This window comes from Trichoderma citrinoviride (genome assembly GCF_003025115.1).
Source record: "Trichoderma citrinoviride strain TUCIM 6016 unplaced genomic scaffold BBK36scaffold_15, whole genome shotgun sequence".
NCBI classification, from domain to species: domain Eukaryota; kingdom Fungi; phylum Ascomycota; class Sordariomycetes; order Hypocreales; family Hypocreaceae; genus Trichoderma; species Trichoderma citrinoviride.
The window spans coordinates 17,105-33,324 of NW_020194723.1; the positions used below are offsets into that span (position 1 = coordinate 17,105).

Genomic DNA, 16,220 nt, shown 5'->3' on the forward strand with positions numbered 1-16,220 from the left:
GTGCACGACACACGCATGGCGCCCACACGGCGCAACATGGCACGATGCTCGGACGAGGTGAGGCGTGGGTGAGCCGGAGCATTGGCGATTGAAAATTGGAGATTTGGCGATTGGAGGATGAGCAACCGATCACAGTGGCGTCGACTCTGGTGCACACGCTCCGTCCCTTTGTGGTGACCGCAAGCCGTGTCTCAAGAAGTACATACCCGACCTCTTGACGATGTTCGATACGGCGCCTCCAGCGTCGAGCAGCAAGGCTTCCTTGGGACGCTTGGGTGCAGCCAAGGTCCAGCTGCTGCTCGCTCGTCTTTCACGCCATCTCGTGACTTACGGACAAGAGTACAATGGCCCTTTGTGTCATCACCCGCGGATTGACTTGGCCAGCTTCGTCTCTCGGCCGCAATCCCCTTTCGCTCTTCTCGACTATTGCTACTACTACTACTTGCCTATATACTTGCAATGCTGAATCATTACTGACGACATCTGCACATAGCCACTCTATCAAATCCATGTCTTTGCCATTATTCTTCTGCCAGTTGGATCAATCGATATTTCTTTGTCAATAAATTGCAGATACGGCATCCTAGCGCCTCCCACAGCACTGGATTTTTCACATCTTCCGCCGCGGCGCTATCTATTTACACCTACTTGGATCACCACATCAGACAGCCCCGTCGCTTCGCAGTTCTCCTCCGGTGATAGCTCCCGTTCTCCGGCTGCAGGGTGTTGACTCTAAAAGAGAGGGATAGGGGGGGCAAGGCAGCATCCGCCTTGCAATGGCGTCCTCTGAGGTGGACCAAAAGTATCTGGGGCGGATGGCCAGGTCGGTTGAGGGAGACAACGCGATCCTCTCCTCAACCCTCTTTAAGATTCTTGGACTCTCCCTCAGGCTCTCAGACAAGCTCGTCGAGGTAAAGAAGCAGCGCAAGCCAGATGCTACGCTTCACGAAAACATCATGCGCATCTTGTGGTTGGCGCGCGAAGGGCTCAAGATGCTTCAAGAATATGTCATTCCTTTCGTCACCAACTGCGTCGAGCTGAAAGTCCTGGCTTATAAGCTACGCGCCAGCTTCTACCACATCTTTGTGCTGTTTCGGAACCAGCCTCGCGTATCCAACATGCCGGGCTGGGACCCCGATGCCGTGCCGGCTGATGGCGGCAAGGACATGTATGGCGCAGACGACTACCAGCATCTAATGCACCACTCGCTTGAAGGCGGCCCCGTTGGCCCTCCCCCAGGCTTCGAAGCCCCAGTCTCCGCGCACTCGCTTTCCTTCTTGCTGCCTGCCAAAGACTACCTTCCCACGGCACATCAATACTTTGAAGAGGCCGCGCAGCTTGCCGATGCACTCCTCTGGGGCTCCCACTCGTTGCGCTTATCCGTCAAGACGGAGTATGCGGCCTTCCTCTACGAATGTGTCCACGACGCCGATGCCAGCCGCACGCTGGCAAGGAATACGATTAACGAGGTCTACGAAGCTACAGAAGGCATGGACGATGACATGTTTCGGGACGCCTGCGAGTTGGTCACCGTTTTGGGCAAGATGATGAGACGTGGCCTCGGATCCAACAACACCCTTCACAGCAAGGCTCAGGTATCGCATTCGGCTTCTTCTCCTGGGGCTACACCTCCGGTCGGCATGGAGAATCCGATATAGGCGGCGACGAGGTATTTGACCACGATAGCGGGCTGGGTGTCGAGTCCCTCACCCAACGACGCGACCCAGGATGCTCGCCGATCCTTTATTACGAACCGCCCATCCGTCATATATATTTCCCTGTCGGCTTTCCCTCGGTGTACACTCAGCGTATCTAGCACTTACAACGGATCTTATTTACACACGCGCGCACGGCATGTTTACAGTTAATGTTGGTATATAAACTTATATCCCTATAGTTTAATGTGCAGATGAGTTATCTTGCTTTTCTCCAGCTACCTTGGCAGATTCCCGCCTTGACTTGTGCGCGCACGGCAGTAGCATCTTCATATACACGACACCTCAGTTCACACCTCACCTCTTCCAACCGAATACCGTTTCAGGAATTGTCATGATACTACTGGCCTGATGCTACTGGTTTGACTGTGGTCCCCAGTCTGCGACGCCTGGTTGGCACATTCACTGGCGATTCGCGACTCACCTCTTGGACGCCCGCCTCGAAAGGCTTGTGCCCGCTCAACGTCGCGAGCTTGATGACGTTGCCATAGGCAAAGGCGACCGATGTCGGCCCGACCCTCACGCTGGGGCCCAGGTCGCAGACAACCAAGTGGCCTGCGTCTTCGTTATCAGGAAAGAGAGACATGGTTTCGTCCGCTTCCTCCCAGTCGCTGGACGCTACTCTCCACAGCTCCCAACAGCTGAAGGCCCCCAACTCTTGACTTGCTGCGCTGGGCATGCGGTTCCGCACCCCTGACGCGGCCTCCTGTCGGCGATGCCGTCTCAGATCGGCACGGGGTCGGCGACGCAGACCCAGTGCGCTGCCATCAGACAAGAGCCTCCAGACGCCAGGGTTGCTTATGTGCTTCTTCCTTTCCCTGGCGTCTTCCCAACTGCACCATCCACTGACCAGACTGTCGTCGTCGACACTCTGTAGACAAATCGCGTCGTCGTCTTCTGGAGGCGTAAACGTGTGCAGAATGCAATCGCCCGAGTCCAGTGCCAGGTAGCTAAAAGTGAAGGAGACTAGCCCTATTGGCAAGTCGTTGGATGATCGGTAGCGGGTGAAGGCGCACGCGAGCGACCGCGGCCGCATCTCCTCTACAGGGAAGCTCCACGAGGTTGTGCCATCGTCTAGGCTAATGAGAAGAATTTCCGTTCTGGACGATGCAAGGAAATAGGGGAGAGGCGAGAGGGGCACCACTTGGTGAACTTCATCGCGTGCGAGCCGTCCTGCAAGAAGCTTTTGCTCTTCCCATAGCAGCCCGTGCCTTGCCATGATGTGCACGTCTCCATTTCGAGATGTTGCTACAAGGGAGATGTTCGGCCTCGAATGCTTGCCAACTGTAGAGAGAGGGACAGGTATCCCTCTGGTCAGCTACACTGATAGTTGGTAAACGGAATGGGGGGAAAGCTCGATTCACCTTTACTCAAGAGCGGGCGGGCACACGTCAATCCTGAACAGATAGTGGACTCGCGGCTTTCTCCCGTCGTCGGCTCTACATCCAATGCCGTTCCATTCTTCCATACGATGACCGCCCTTGGAATATCTGACGATGCGATTGCGCTCGGCTCCAGAAAGAAGGCCTCCGGCTTCTGGTTATGGGTTTCTACAGCCACGGCCGAGCCCTGGAGATGGGTGACCATGTTCCAGAAGACGACCGTGTCGGATGACAGGATGGCCAGCCAGTCCGAATCTTCGTCCATGGCCACTGCAAGGACAGGGAACTTGATCATGGCTCCCCTCTCTGAGGTGGGGATTGTAGTGCTTTTCTTCCTATGGTTGAGATCCCACAGCCAAATCACACGATCGAGCCCGACCGATACAGCGTAGCCTCTGGGCGAGGAGGCGAGCATGGCTATGTCGAGAGTGTGTCCTCCGGAGAGCGTTTTCACAGACAGGCTGGACTGGTCACTCGAGTCGTGCAGCTCCTCCACCCTGGCCTCGTCCTCTGTCAGCAGGAAGCTCATTAGCAGACGAAGCAAGGCAACCACAACGATGTCGGCGAGGAGGAAGCTACCGAGCCGGTGATGCACGAAATCATAGGCCGCGGGCAACAGAGCGGGCTCTCTCATCACCGGCATGCGGTTGGAGCCCTTCTTTACGAACACCAAAGGCTCATAGACTCTAGCTATGTAGCTATAGGCCGAAGGCTTGATGAGGCGGATGATTTCACGAGCGGCATCATGGTCCTGCAGCCGCAGCCAAGACGTGGGAGTTCTTGCTTGATGAATGTCCTCCAGAAGCGATGCCTCGGGGGATGACACGTTGGGCGCCATGTCTTGGCCGCCGTACAGATGAGTGAGCTTCTGAGAAATGGCGCCGCCGCCGAAGAAGTGAGACTGCGCGATGATGACGAAGCCTATCATTACGGTTGAGCCTGCGATCCGGGTGGACAGTGCAATTTTGCCTTCGAGCAAACGCTTTAGCCACGAGGGGTTCTCGCGAGGACGGCGCGCTTTTCGCTTGCGGCGCAGGGCCTCTCTGGCGAGAGCGTCCCCAAGCTCCATCCGCCGCACATCGACGCTCAGGACGGAGATGAAGAAGCTGGACAAGAAGCAAAAATCGAGCACAATGGCGATTGCGGCGAAGATGCAGAACGCGGACACACCCGCAGAGACGGCATAGGACAGGCCAAGGAGAATCACGACGTTCTGGACGGTGCTGACCAGGGCTGTGGGCGCTGTCTCTCCAAAGGCGGCGCCGATCCTGGTACTCGGGGTCTCTCCCGAGGGCGTGCGGACCACGGCGTCCATCAGCCGGAGAACATGCTCCAAGCTCATGGAGAGTATGACAAGCGGGTATGCGGCCCGCGGAATGCGAGACAGGTCGATGTTGAAGACGGCGCAGATGGTGAAGCTGGCCGCAATCGACATGATGATCTGGGTGACGACGGTGACGATGAGGCCGAACTTGGACTTGACGGCGCGGAGCTTGGACACCTGCTGGAGGAAGTACACCAGGGCCAGGGTATAGGCCAGGGCGAGGACGACGGAATCCTGCACCGACATGGGCCGGAAATGGAACTCGTAGAGCTGGCTGGCCGAGACGTTGCCGCTCGGGGGATAGATATCCCACTCGTCGCCCACCTTGGCGGGCAAGGACGGCGCAACAGCCTCCCACCGGCGGCCCACGGGGGAGTCGCGGCGGTACAGCAGGGTGATGACGAGGGCATCGGCGGCCAGCAAGCGGCGGTCCTCGAAGCGCTTGCCGCTGAAGACGATGGAGTGGCGCAGGGTGATGTTGGCGGGCGTGGACTGGTTCTTGTTGGCGTTGACCGTGGCCAGGACGTCGTCGTCGGCCAGGATGCGGTCGCGGGAGCAGTTCCAGTACAGCAGCGGCGACTGGAATATCCACGACTGGTTGGTCAGGCCGTTGACGATGTGCAGGGCGTCGCGCTGAGCCGGGGTCAGGGCGGCGTCGGCATCGGAGCCGGAGCCGGCGGGGGGCAGCTGGCCAAAGGATGCGCTGGGGCCAAAGTCGCGGGTGTCGCCGAGCAGCTCGTCCTGCAGGTCGAGGGCGGACAGGAGGACGTCGGGGCTCAAGGCCTGCATGTAGCTCGAGTGCACCCAGATGGAGCGCATGACGATGTCGGGACTGGCGGCGCTGTCGTACGGGAGCGGCTGGGCGGCGGTCCAGACATGGCGGGGGACGTTCGAGGCTCCGTTGATGGCATAATCACTGTAGATGAAGGGCAGCGGGTAGATGAGGAGGGAGGCGATGCCGACGGAGAGGAGGAGCGTCGAGATGGCATGGCGGGAGGCATAGCGGCCGAAGCGGGTGAGGGCGCTGCGGAGCGGGTGAGATGCCGAGAGGACGGGTGCCTCTGTTGTTCTAGGGCAGGCGGATGGCCAAGTCAGCGGAGAATTGAGAGCGTGGGATATGATGTCGGGTGGTATTGCTCACCCTCGCAGCGGATAGAGCAGGTACCAGATCATCGGAGGGACGGGTTGCGATGTGATGTCGGCATTGTCCGTCTGTTTGCCCCGTCTGTGCCTGTGTCTCTTGTCTGCCCGCCTGTAACAGGTAGTTTGTCTTTGCAAGCTGCCCTCTGTGAGTGAAGCTTTGCGCAAACCTGTGGCGTCGAGAGCTAGTTCTGTCTGTACAGTCAGTGGCAGGTAAAGGTTAGGGTAGCACTATTCAGTACTACTGCTAGATAGCTGGCTAAGGTTTATGCCTCGCTTCTGCCACTGGACCAACGGAGCTGGACTGCCCCAGTATATAAGCATTCCAGGGCTGTTTACCTTGGCCATCGGAGATCTGCCAGCCTCTTATCGTTGGCCTTTGTTTGGGCGAGGTGTCCCGTTAGATGACGATGATTGAAGGGATGCTGCGCCTGGTGGCGTTGGCTGGTTGGGTATTACCGGGGCTGCTGAGTGCACTCCCGCCAATGGACAGATATACCGGGTTTTTAGATATGGGAGAGGAAACACGAAGAAAGATATGAGTTGAAATAATAAATTGACCCGAACTCTACTTGCAAGTGATGGAAGCAGTCATCTTGCATTCTCTTCAATATACCTTGCTCTACTCCGTCGATACTCATCTGTGGGGGATTCTGGATAGCCATTGACTCCCGCCAGACTGCCGCCTCGCCGATTAGCCAGTGGCCAAAGCAACAGAAGGGTTAAAGGGATCAATTGGCCGAATTGATTCCCGGCGGCTGTTGAATGACCACAATGCACGCTTCTCCTTGTCTTTTTATACCTGACGTCTACCTACCTCTTCTATGGTGGCAGCCATAAGGCAAGGTACCGAGGCAGAGACCAGACGCGCCCAAGTTCCAGGTAGTAGTAGTAGTACTAGTACATGCACTAACGCAGGACTCCGCAGCTGCAGGGGACCGCTGGCGCTCACCGAGTGTGCCTGCACTCGTGCTGCTACAACTACCAGTATAAACCTTGGCGTGAGGCATCATCGCCTTACCACGACTGCTGGCCAACAACAGCTTCCTCCCACCTCCCAACTCGCCCCAGAGCCTGCGACTGCGACTGCGACTGCGACTGCGATTGCGATTGTGCAGCCTCAGCCTCAGCCTCTGCGACCATGGCAAAGGAGTAGTGCCGCAGTCCAGGGAACTCGAACTACTAGCAGTTCTGTCTCAATCCATCCCGTCCCGTCTCGCCATCTCCCGCTTCTTCTTCCAACGCCCAACCAACTATCCAGCATCCTCCTCGAGAGGCATCGCATCGCCAACCATGGCCACAGAGGCCGAGTCCCTGCACAATGCTGGCTCAGCAGCCGATGCTCCGAATCCCTTCAACTTCCAAACACAGGTGATCTCAACCACTCCTGTCAAATCGGTTCGTCCAACCAGCCCAGCTCGAGACGCTCCGCCGTCTTACCCTTGTCTCTCCTCCCCCGCCCTCTTCTTCAAACAGCTGACGTCTGGAGCGAAAGCAGAACGTTGGCCAGCGCCGTGGGCATCGGTACAAGCATAGTAGCGTGTCGGCACAGCACCAGATCTTCCAGGAGCCGCCTCCCAGACCGCCGCCCGTCCTCCCCGCCTCGCTCCCCACGCCGACCATCAAGGAGGCATGGCGAAGCCTGCAGCGAGACCAGCGCATGCGCCTCTACTGGGGCCTGTGCCACGTCGCCATCGCCATGTTCATCTTCTACCGCTCCGGCGGCTCCCTCGCCGCAATGGCCCTGTCCCACCTCGTCTTCTTCGACGCCGGGAGCGCCGCCGTGTGCGTTGTCGTCGACGTCCTCGGCAACTTCGAGGTCTGGCGCCGCAGCAGCATCCGGCACCCGTTTGGACTTGAGCGAGCCGAGATCCTGGCCGGCTTTGCCATGTCCATCTTCCTCCTCTTCGGCGGCTTCGACCTCCTCTCGCACAACCTCAAGCATATCCTCGAATCCGTCGGCGACCACGAAGCCCACCATGAGCATGAGCATGGCCACGGCCACGAGCGAATCTCGCTTGACGTTGTGTCAGCTGCCGCCATCGCGAGCACGCTCGTGTCCGCCTATGGCCTGAAGAACCACGCGCGCATCGCCAAGGTCATGAGGGTCTCGTATCTGGCCACCCTGCCGAGCATCCTCTCCAACCCTTTCCACTTCTTCACCCTCTTCTTCTCCGCCCTGATCTCACTGTTGCCTATGCTGTCTATTTCTCTGTATGCCTGGCTTGATCGGCTCATCTGTGCCGTCATCTCCCTCGCTATGTTCAGCTTGGGCATGCGTGTTGCTGTTGCCCAAGGACTCATGCTCCTCATGTCCTACGGCGGGAACAGGGGCGACGTTGGCGTCACCGCCGTCCTGCGTGAAATCGAATCCGAATCGGGCATTGCCCGTGTGGACGGCGCCCAATTCTGGCAAGTCCACTATGGCCTGTGCATGGCCAACTTGAAGCTCATCATTACAAATGGCTACGATGAGCTGGCACTGGTGAAGCTGCGCAATCGCATCTCGGCCCTCATCCAAAACAGATTAGGAGAAGGCTACGGCAACGGGGGAAACGTAAGGTGGGAGGTGACTCTGGAAACGACCGTTGATGCCGGCACTTGAAAAGACCGCCGGGCTCATGGTTTTTTCTTTAACGTGTGCTTATAGGCTCCCTTACTGTACTCGGCGTCTTGGTTCAAGTCAAGATGGTTTACATAGAACGACGCATAAAGTGCACATGTTCAGGTTGAATAGAGTATACAGATATGGTTATTTGCGTATCGTCTTCTCATATACATCCTTTGATATCTTTCCTTTTATTGATCCTTTGCGCCGAATATGGGGATTGTCATGACGTGTCATACATTGATTTGGTTTTTCTCTCTCCTCTCTTTCACCGGTTTCTCCTTTCCTGTTCAGTCTCTTTTTTTTGGGTTTTTTTTTCCTTTTCTTTGGTGAGGATTCCTGAAGCCGCTGTAAAGAGCAATCATAACGTAGGTAGTAGTGACCAAGTACCGTCACCGCACATTCAAACTCCGTATAACCAAGCAAGGGGAACACCAGTGGTCAACAGAGCGTCGTCCCGCACGGCAGTCCAGGCATCCGTAATGACGGACTGGGCCTCAAAAGAGTCCCCATCGTCCACGCTCCTGGTGAGCGGCCCCTCTTCTCGCATTGGGTCCATGTCCATGCTCCCTCTCTCTTCCTTCCAGTTGCCGGAGGCTGTCCATCTTCTCGAGCACCAATTCCAAGAGCTCCTTCTTCCGAATGACGTCCAGGTGCCGCCGGATCTTGGGGTCTTCCTTGGCGAACTTCTCGACTTCCTCCGCCGACAGGTGCCGTCCAAGGCGGAGATCCAGCTCCCGCGGGAAGTTGTAGTAGAACTCGGACAGCAGTTCCACGTTGAGGAAGAGAACAGCCGTGGAAGCCAACTTGGTGGCTGCGGCGTCCAGAAAGACCTCGGGGCAGTAGTACTTGTTCTTGGGGTTGCTGCACTGCTTGGCCTTGACGGCCATCATCCGCATCTTGATAATGTCGGCCCTGTCTCGAAGGAAGACAGCCTCTCTCCCTGGATTCTCACGTCAGACCTGGAAAGCACAAACACATTACGCGTAGGAATGAACAGAAACTGACCTTTGGCCAAAAGCGCGGCGCTGAATCCTCCCGCACCACTTCGCCCATCGCCTTCTACGGTGATGTCGCCCTTTCGCGCCTTGTCTACAAAGGTCATGACCTCCTTCAACTTCTTCCGTCCACCGACAGCGGGCTCCAGGCTGGCGAGCGCAGACTCGCAATCTTGCAGCTCCTTCTTCAGCACAGTGACTACATGTTCACGGCCCTGACTCCACTCCCTTTCGTCCACCTCGATATCGAACTTGAAGGGCTTGATGCAGTTTTCGACCTGGTCACTGGTGCTGTAGAACCTCTCATTCAGGATGGTGGAAGCGGCTTCGACTATGGCCTTCTTTGCAAAGGGATGGTTCGCAAAGCTCGAGTTGGCCAGCAACTTGTCAACATGGGCCTGCAGAGACGATGCGATGACCGTGGTCGCCAAGCGCCCAACCCCAAGCTTCGTGAGGGCCGAGGTCGATGCGTCCAGCTGGCGGCGCCAGTAGAGAGAGTCTGGGTCGGCTTTGGGGAGGTCGGCGATGTTATCGACATCCTGCGGCGCTGGCGTCAGGTCCGTCACGGGCTTGTTCCAGTATCGTGCGGCCAACAAGTCCAGCACTTTCTGATCAAGCTCGCTCTTCAAGAGCTCGTGCATCTCTGGACGCCCGAATTCCTCGGTAAACTGTTTGAAGGAATGCTTAAAGGCATCCAGACTCTCGGCCAGATAAGACTCCGCAGAGAGCGGGCGGTCGTTGTACTGAACCTTGAACTCGTAGGTCGCCTCCTCCAACTCCTGTCTGATGGCGTCGCTTGTGCTTTGCAGGCTGGAGGACATGGTCTGTTCCAGAACACGCATCAAAGTTTTCCGGAGATTTAGGGTGCCCACGTTGACGCCCGCCTCCGGTCCGAATTCATGAGGGTGTGCGGAGAAGTAGGACCTTTCGTTCTTGGCAATGGTGGCAAGAAGATCGGAAGAGCCCATCTTGAAGAGCCCCTGTGAGTGCGGGGCTTTGGACACGACTCCAACGTAGCCGAGCCGAAGAGGGTACTGTTTGTCGTTGAGGATGGCAGCTCCACGGGCAGGATCAACCAAATCCAGCTTGGTGATGACGCCAATGGTTCGCTCGCCCCGGGGATCAACCCTGCGAGATGCCCTGAGGGCTGCTGAGTTGGCCAAGTCGACATCTGCGGCAGAAATGGCAAGGATGACGTTCGGGGGCTGGATGTATTTGTCACAGAGTTCCGAAATCTTCTGCTTCAGCTGCAAGGGCTGGTTTTGGCCCACAACCTGGATGTAACCGGGCAGGTCAATGAGGGAGAGATCGGGAACGTTGCGCGAGTATATCGTCAGGTGGATAGGGTCGTGCGAAACGCACTCTGCTTCCGAAACAGCCATGTTCAGCTCCGTCAACGTTCGCTGGATCGAGGAGAAGTCGGTGACTTTTCGCAATCCGAGGTCGGGGAACTCTCCATACTCTTCGGCCGAGTCGGGCGTGTTGACCAGAGTCAGTTCAATCGGCCTCCGGGTGACCATGTTGAGGCCCTTTGGCAGAAACTCGTGACCGACAATGGCCTCGAGCACCGAGCTCTTTCCGGACGACTGCGAGCCGATGACGACAATGGACGGCAGCGTAAGGGAGCTGGACTGGCCGACCTTCTGCAGGATGCTTCGAATTTCAATCATCTTCTTCGTCAGCACCATCATCTGATCGTCCTTGGAAGCCTGCAGCGAGTCGCGCGAATCGTCCTCTTCTGACTTGTCGTAGCCAACAGCGGCAGCTGAAGCACCAACGGCCGCGGCCGCGCCGACCTTGCTGTGCTTGGGATCGCCATCAGGGCCGCCCTCTCCGCCGGAACCGCCTCCCTCGGACATTCCCAGCACCTTCTTCAGCCATGCGGGAACCTCGACCCGTTCCTTTGTGGTTTCCCAGCCTTGGAGTGTCTGGTCCGCGACGTCTTTGGCCGTGCCGTACAGACTAGATGCCGTCCCTGTCACTGTATCCAGGGTTGTGTTGAAGACGGAAATGGCATAGGTGCCAGCCTCTAAGCAAACCGGTGAGCAAAACGCCGTCGACAAGTACCTATCAGAGGGACAACATACGTGTAGCTTGATACTGGACCCAAGCAAAGGCGCCAATGGCCAGGCCGCCGAACATGGCGGGGATCCTGGCGAACTTGAGCACCAGCTTGGGCAGGAAGCGGACGAAGGAAGCATTCCGCGTGATGACCTGGTTGTGGAAGGCGTTGCCGCCAAACCACATGCGTCTCCGGGTCTCGCGTATCGAGGCATCTGCCCGCAGCAGGCCGCCGGTTGGGAATCGGTGTAAGTGACGGACGCTCGAGTGGGAGGCGGCCGAGGTGTTTCTCGCCGCCAAAGGCCGCAGACTCGCTGCGAGGAACCTGCCGCTCATCGTGGGCGGGCTCTTCCAGTCAGCGCAGCTGCTCTGTTGACGACCATAAGGCCTGACGGGCTCCGAGTCAAGGCAGGCTGATGAGGTTGGCGAGTTTGGAGGGGGAGAGAAGAAGCCTGCAGGGCATGGCGGGCATTTGGCACTTGATCCCACGATCGGGTCGGCACCCAAGCTAGCACTTTCATACCTTACCGGGATGGCCTTAGCTCGGGTGCTTAGGTAAACAGCACTAGTAGTCCACTATCATCATGCGATTGGCTGGACCTCCAGAGCGGCCCACTCGTTGCCACTTCTCTTCTTAGTCTCCTCTTATCGGCACGTGATGCTGCTATCGGTGCAACTTTCCGACAAAATTTCTGGAATTGCTTCCCACTTGGAGCGCTCTCGAGACGCTCTGCTGGCTTGCCCACCTGTGTCTGTCCTTGTCCTTGTCCAACACCAACAGGCACAATGGCGATTCAGAAGAAGCACGGCAAGGGCCGTCTGGACAAGTGGTACAAGCTTGCCAAAGAAAAGGGATACCGTGCCCGTGCCGCCTTCAAGCTGATCCAGCTGAACAAGAAGTATGGCTTCCTGGAGAAGAGCAAAGTCCTGTTGGATCTTTGCGCCGCGCCTGGTGTAAGTCATTGATTCCTTATGTTGTTTCCCTTGTTGTGCCAGAGCAAACGCAAAACGAGAGCCCACAGGAGAGGACCAGGTGGGAAGAAAAAGAAAGAAAAAGGGCTAACATTTCTCTTCTAGTCATGGTGTCAGGTTGCCGCGGAGGTCATGCCGGTCAACAGTCTGATTGTTGGAGTCGACTTGGCGCCCATCAAGCCCATCCCTCGGGTCATTACCTTCCAGAGCGACATCACAACAGACAAGTGCCGCGCTACCATCCGACAGCACTTCAAGACGTGGAAGGCGGATACGGTTCTGCACGATGGTGCTCCCAACGTCGGTACTGCGTGGGCCCAGGACTCCTTCAACCAAGCAGAGCTCGCGCTGCAATCGTTGAAGCTCGCGACAGAGTTCCTTGCGGAAGGAGGCACGTTTGTGACCAAGGTTTTCAGATCCAAAGATTACAACCCCTTGCTGTGGGTATTGAACCAGCTCTTCGCCAAGGTCGAAGCTACCAAGCCCCCGTCCTCTCGAAACGTCTCAGCCGAAATCTTCGTCGTTTGCCGAGGATACAAAGCGCCAAAGCACATTGACCCTCGCTTCCTGGACCCGAGATCAGTCTTTGCAGAGCTCGCAGGCGGCACCCCGAACAATGAAGCCAAGGTCTACAATCCTGAGGTGAAGAAGCGGAAGCGTGATGGTTACGAAGAGGGCGACTACATACAGTTCAAGGAGATTCCAGCAAGCGACTTCATTCAGACCAATGACCCGATTGCAATCCTCGGCTCCTACAACAAGCTTTCCTTTCACCAGGCACCCAACGGAGACATTGCGCTTGCCGCTCTGGACAAACTGCCAGAGACCACTGCGGAGATCCGGGAATGCTGCGCCGACCTGAAAGTACTGGGACGCAAAGAATTCAAACTGCTTCTGAAGTGGAGGCTGAGAGTGCGAGACATATTCGGCTTATCACAGAAAAAGGCAGCGGCTGCGGAGGTCTCTGAGGAGGTGGCCGGAGTGGAACCAATGGACGAGGAGTTGCGGATACAAGAAGAGCTGCAAGCAATGAAGGACAACGAGAACGCCAAGAGAAAGCGCGAGAAGCGTAAGGAAAATGAACAGAAGCGACGAGAGATTGTCAGGATGCAGCTGAACATGATGGCGCCGATGGACATTGGCATGGAAGAATCGGGGCCGTTGGGAGAAGGGGCCATGTTCTCCCTAAAGCCCATCGACAAGACAAATGGCATGAACCGCTTCTCTCGGGGCAAGATGGTCGTGGTACCAAACACGGAGACGAAAGCCGCCGAAGAGACGCTGGACGCTTCCGCGGAGACAGCGGACAGCGACAGCGAAGAGGACCTGCTGGAGACGGAGCTTGATGCCATGTACGAGCAGTTCAGGGAACGTAAACTGGAGGCAGACACCAAGTACCGTGCGAAAAAGGCAAGGAAGGAGCACAAGGATGATGAGTGGGAGGGTCTTTCGGGCGGTGAAGACGCAGACAGCGACGCGAGCGAACTGAAGGAGGACGACGACTCTTCCGACGACGAAGATGACGAAGAAGGCGTTCTGCCTGCCAATGGATTCCTGACAGATCTGGATGGCCAGGCGGGAGAGTCCCAGGACGGCTTGTCAAGAAAAGCGTCGGCCTTCTTCAGCCAAGATATCTTCAAAGAGATAACTGGCGGCTCTCTTCTTGGTGGCGAGGAGGAGGAGAAGGAGGCGACAGCTCCTGCATCTGGTACGAAAGCGCGCGCACAAGAGAAGTCTACACAAAAGACGATGCAGAAATTGTCTTTAAATGACGATGAAGTTGATTCGGAGGACGACAAAGGATTCGAGGTCGTCAGAGCCGAGGATGATGATGACGATTGGGAGGATAAGGAGAAGCGACGATCAGATGGAAGAATTGGTAAGTCCACTCACGATGACACAACCGCGCTGGAGAACATGACTAACCCAGAGAGTAAAAAAAGACATTGATATCGTCACGGCGGAAGCAATGACGCTTGCACACCAGCTCGCTACGGGGCAGAAGACAAGCCACGATGCTATCGACGATGGCTTCAACAAACGCGCCTTCCGCGATAGGGACGGATTGCCTGAATGGTTCCTGGATGACGAAACAAAGCACGACAAGCCGCAGAAGCCCATAACCAAGGCGGCCGCCGCTGCGATCAAGGAGAAGCTGAGAGCCTTCAATGCCCGACCGATCAAGAAGGTGCGGGAGGCAAAGGCACGGAAGAAGTTCAAGACGGCCCAGAGGCTGGAGAAGTTGAAGAAGAAGTCGGACATGCTCGCCGCCGACGAAGGCATGACGGAAAAGGAGAAGGCAGACAGCATCCAAAAGCTGATGAGCAAGGCCAAACGCCAAAAGCCGCGACAGCCAGCCAAGCTCGTCGTCGCCAGGGGCTTGAACAAGGGTATCCAGGGCCGGCCAAAGGGTGTCAAGGGACGGTACAGGATTGTCGATGCCAGGATGAAGAAGGAGCTGCGAGCGCAGAAGAGGATTGCAAAGAGGAAGAAATAAGAGGGAAGCGCATTTGCCTTGTATATATTGACTCCATTCCAGCAGAAGGAGGTTGGATCCTATGCGGCGTTTTTTGCTGCAGGCGACTTACGCGGCTTCAAGGTTCCCAGTTCGCGAAGAAACGAAGTCATGGGATAGAGAGGCCCGCTGAAGTCCATATCATACCTAATAGAATGGCGTTTAGAGAGCGATGCTTGGCTCGTACGAACGGGTGTCTCCTGAAGCGTACATACCAATAGTTTATCGCGAGAACAAACCCTTCGCCGCCATCGGGGCATGACTGCTTAACCTTGTGATACCTTTTGATCAGACATTAGCCGCCAAGAACAGGCAAAAAGTACAGCAGCTCAACAGCTCAACCGCTCATAGTAGAACACAGGCTTCCCGCTCGTCTGCCACAAAACAGGAGAACTCTTCAACGCTTCACGCTTCGAGAGCATATACACTCACCACATAGCAGGCAGGTAGAGCATATCTCCAGGATCCAGCGTTACACGAAGCGGCCTCGCCAAAGCGGACAACGGCGTGGCATTTCGTTCAGGGTCATCAGGGTCCCACGTCGCCAGCGGCACCAGCGGAGAATCTGGGTCGACAGCGAGAGTGAAGCCCTCGCCCTGTCGGACGTACGTCGCCGGCAAGACAAGGTCCTCGTTGACGCACGCGTGGAGCAGTGGCGGAAGAAGGACAAAGTGCTTCCGGCCGACTATCTGCACAAAAATGTTCTCAAAGTTGTCCTTGTGCATGGCCGTCGTGGACCGCGAGTTTCCGATCCAGAGGTTGATGGCGTCCGGCTCTTTGCCCAGGGCTATCCGCGCGAAAGGTATGTCCCGTTGGGCATCGGGATACAGCGGCAGATACTCATCCCGGAGATTGTCGTTTTCTCGATGCAGATTCCCCATGTTAGCAGTTGTGGCTTCCTCTGTCGCAAACGGCAATGGGCGGGCGGCATGGGGTCGTTCTCACGGGTTTGAGCATATCTCACTTCGGAGTCGTGTGGGAACGCCGGGTCCGTCTCTTGCCGGATGATGTATGTGAAGAAGTCGCCAAACTGCTGCGTCTCTTCGTGAGGCTTTGCAATGACAGTTGCGTTATGCTGGGGAGAAAAGGTCGGGGCGTCGGCGTTGCTGGCGGAAACCGTTAGACGTAGGATATAGAGCAGAGGCAAAGTGCATGGTGTAGGCGAAAGCAGCCAAAACGGCGACAAGGGAACCAGGAGAGTCAAGATAGATTGATGCCTGCTTGCTTCATCCTCACCCAAACGGAGTGACCGCGACATTGACGGATTGGCCCTCGAGAGCCGTCCTGAGATAGGCAGAATCCCATTTCTTGGTCGCTTTCCAGCCGGAGGCTCCTCCTCGGATCACGAATGGCGTATTGCGAGCCACATAGCGCATAAACTCCAGGGGGCTGGGCTCGGAGAAGAGTTCCTCCACAGTGGGAGCGTTGAGCTCGTTGAAGGTGTTGATGAGATTCTCGAGAGGGTGGTGGAGATCAGACATGGTCATTTTTCAAGCTCTAAGTGT

At 56.7% G+C, this 16,220-nt stretch overlaps 6 protein-coding genes across 6 annotated transcripts; 3 read left to right on the forward strand and 3 right to left on the reverse strand.

Annotated features, from left to right (window-relative positions):
• Nucleotides 1-776: 776 nt before the first annotated feature.
• On the forward strand, nucleotides 777-1,658 carry BBK36DRAFT_1144297 (14-3-3 protein; the record flags this gene model as incomplete). Its single annotated transcript, XM_024893666.1, has 1 exon — nucleotides 777-1,658. The coding sequence occupies one exon, from the start codon at nucleotides 777-779 to the stop codon at nucleotides 1,656-1,658; it is 882 nt and encodes a 293-aa protein (XP_024746072.1).
• A 397-nt stretch (nucleotides 1,659-2,055) lies between these two features.
• BBK36DRAFT_1183340 (hypothetical protein) lies at nucleotides 2,056-5,594 on the reverse strand (the record flags this gene model as incomplete). The annotated part of the gene is made up of 3 exons (XM_024896352.1): nucleotides 2,056-3,023; nucleotides 3,080-5,490; nucleotides 5,563-5,594. 3 exons carry the CDS (start codon nucleotides 5,592-5,594, stop codon nucleotides 2,056-2,058), a joined length of 3,411 nt encoding a protein of 1,136 aa, XP_024746073.1.
• Nucleotides 5,595-6,854: 1,260 nt separating this feature from the next.
• BBK36DRAFT_1183342 (hypothetical protein) lies at nucleotides 6,855-8,166 on the forward strand (the record flags this gene model as incomplete). Its single annotated transcript, XM_024896353.1, has 2 exons — nucleotides 6,855-6,959; nucleotides 7,057-8,166. 2 exons carry the CDS (start codon nucleotides 6,855-6,857, stop codon nucleotides 8,164-8,166), a joined length of 1,215 nt encoding a protein of 404 aa, XP_024746074.1.
• Nucleotides 8,167-8,666: 500 nt separating this feature from the next.
• BBK36DRAFT_1136408 (hypothetical protein) lies at nucleotides 8,667-11,739 on the reverse strand (the record flags this gene model as incomplete). Its single annotated transcript, XM_024892966.1, has 3 exons — nucleotides 11,255-11,739; nucleotides 9,178-11,196; nucleotides 8,667-9,112 (listed from the first exon to the last, which is right to left on the reverse strand). Exons 1-3 carry the CDS (start codon nucleotides 11,562-11,564, stop codon nucleotides 8,667-8,669), a joined length of 2,775 nt encoding a protein of 924 aa, XP_024746075.1. The 5' UTR covers nucleotides 11,565-11,739.
• A 216-nt stretch (nucleotides 11,740-11,955) lies between these two features.
• Nucleotides 11,956-14,996, forward strand: BBK36DRAFT_1136409 (hypothetical protein). The gene is made up of 4 exons (XM_024892967.1): nucleotides 11,956-12,182; nucleotides 12,306-14,079; nucleotides 14,135-14,862; nucleotides 14,931-14,996. Exons 1-3 carry the CDS (start codon nucleotides 12,015-12,017, stop codon nucleotides 14,695-14,697), a joined length of 2,505 nt encoding a protein of 834 aa, XP_024746076.1. The 5' UTR covers nucleotides 11,956-12,014; the 3' UTR covers nucleotides 14,698-14,862; nucleotides 14,931-14,996.
• BBK36DRAFT_146668 (Clavaminate synthase-like protein) lies at nucleotides 14,757-16,196 on the reverse strand (the record flags this gene model as incomplete). The annotated part of the gene is made up of 5 exons (XM_024897540.1): nucleotides 14,757-14,862; nucleotides 14,931-14,996; nucleotides 15,148-15,577; nucleotides 15,661-15,821; nucleotides 15,952-16,196. The coding sequence occupies 5 exons, from the start codon at nucleotides 16,194-16,196 to the stop codon at nucleotides 14,757-14,759; spliced, it is 1,008 nt and encodes a 335-aa protein (XP_024746077.1).
• Between the last annotated feature and the right edge of the window lie 24 nt (nucleotides 16,197-16,220).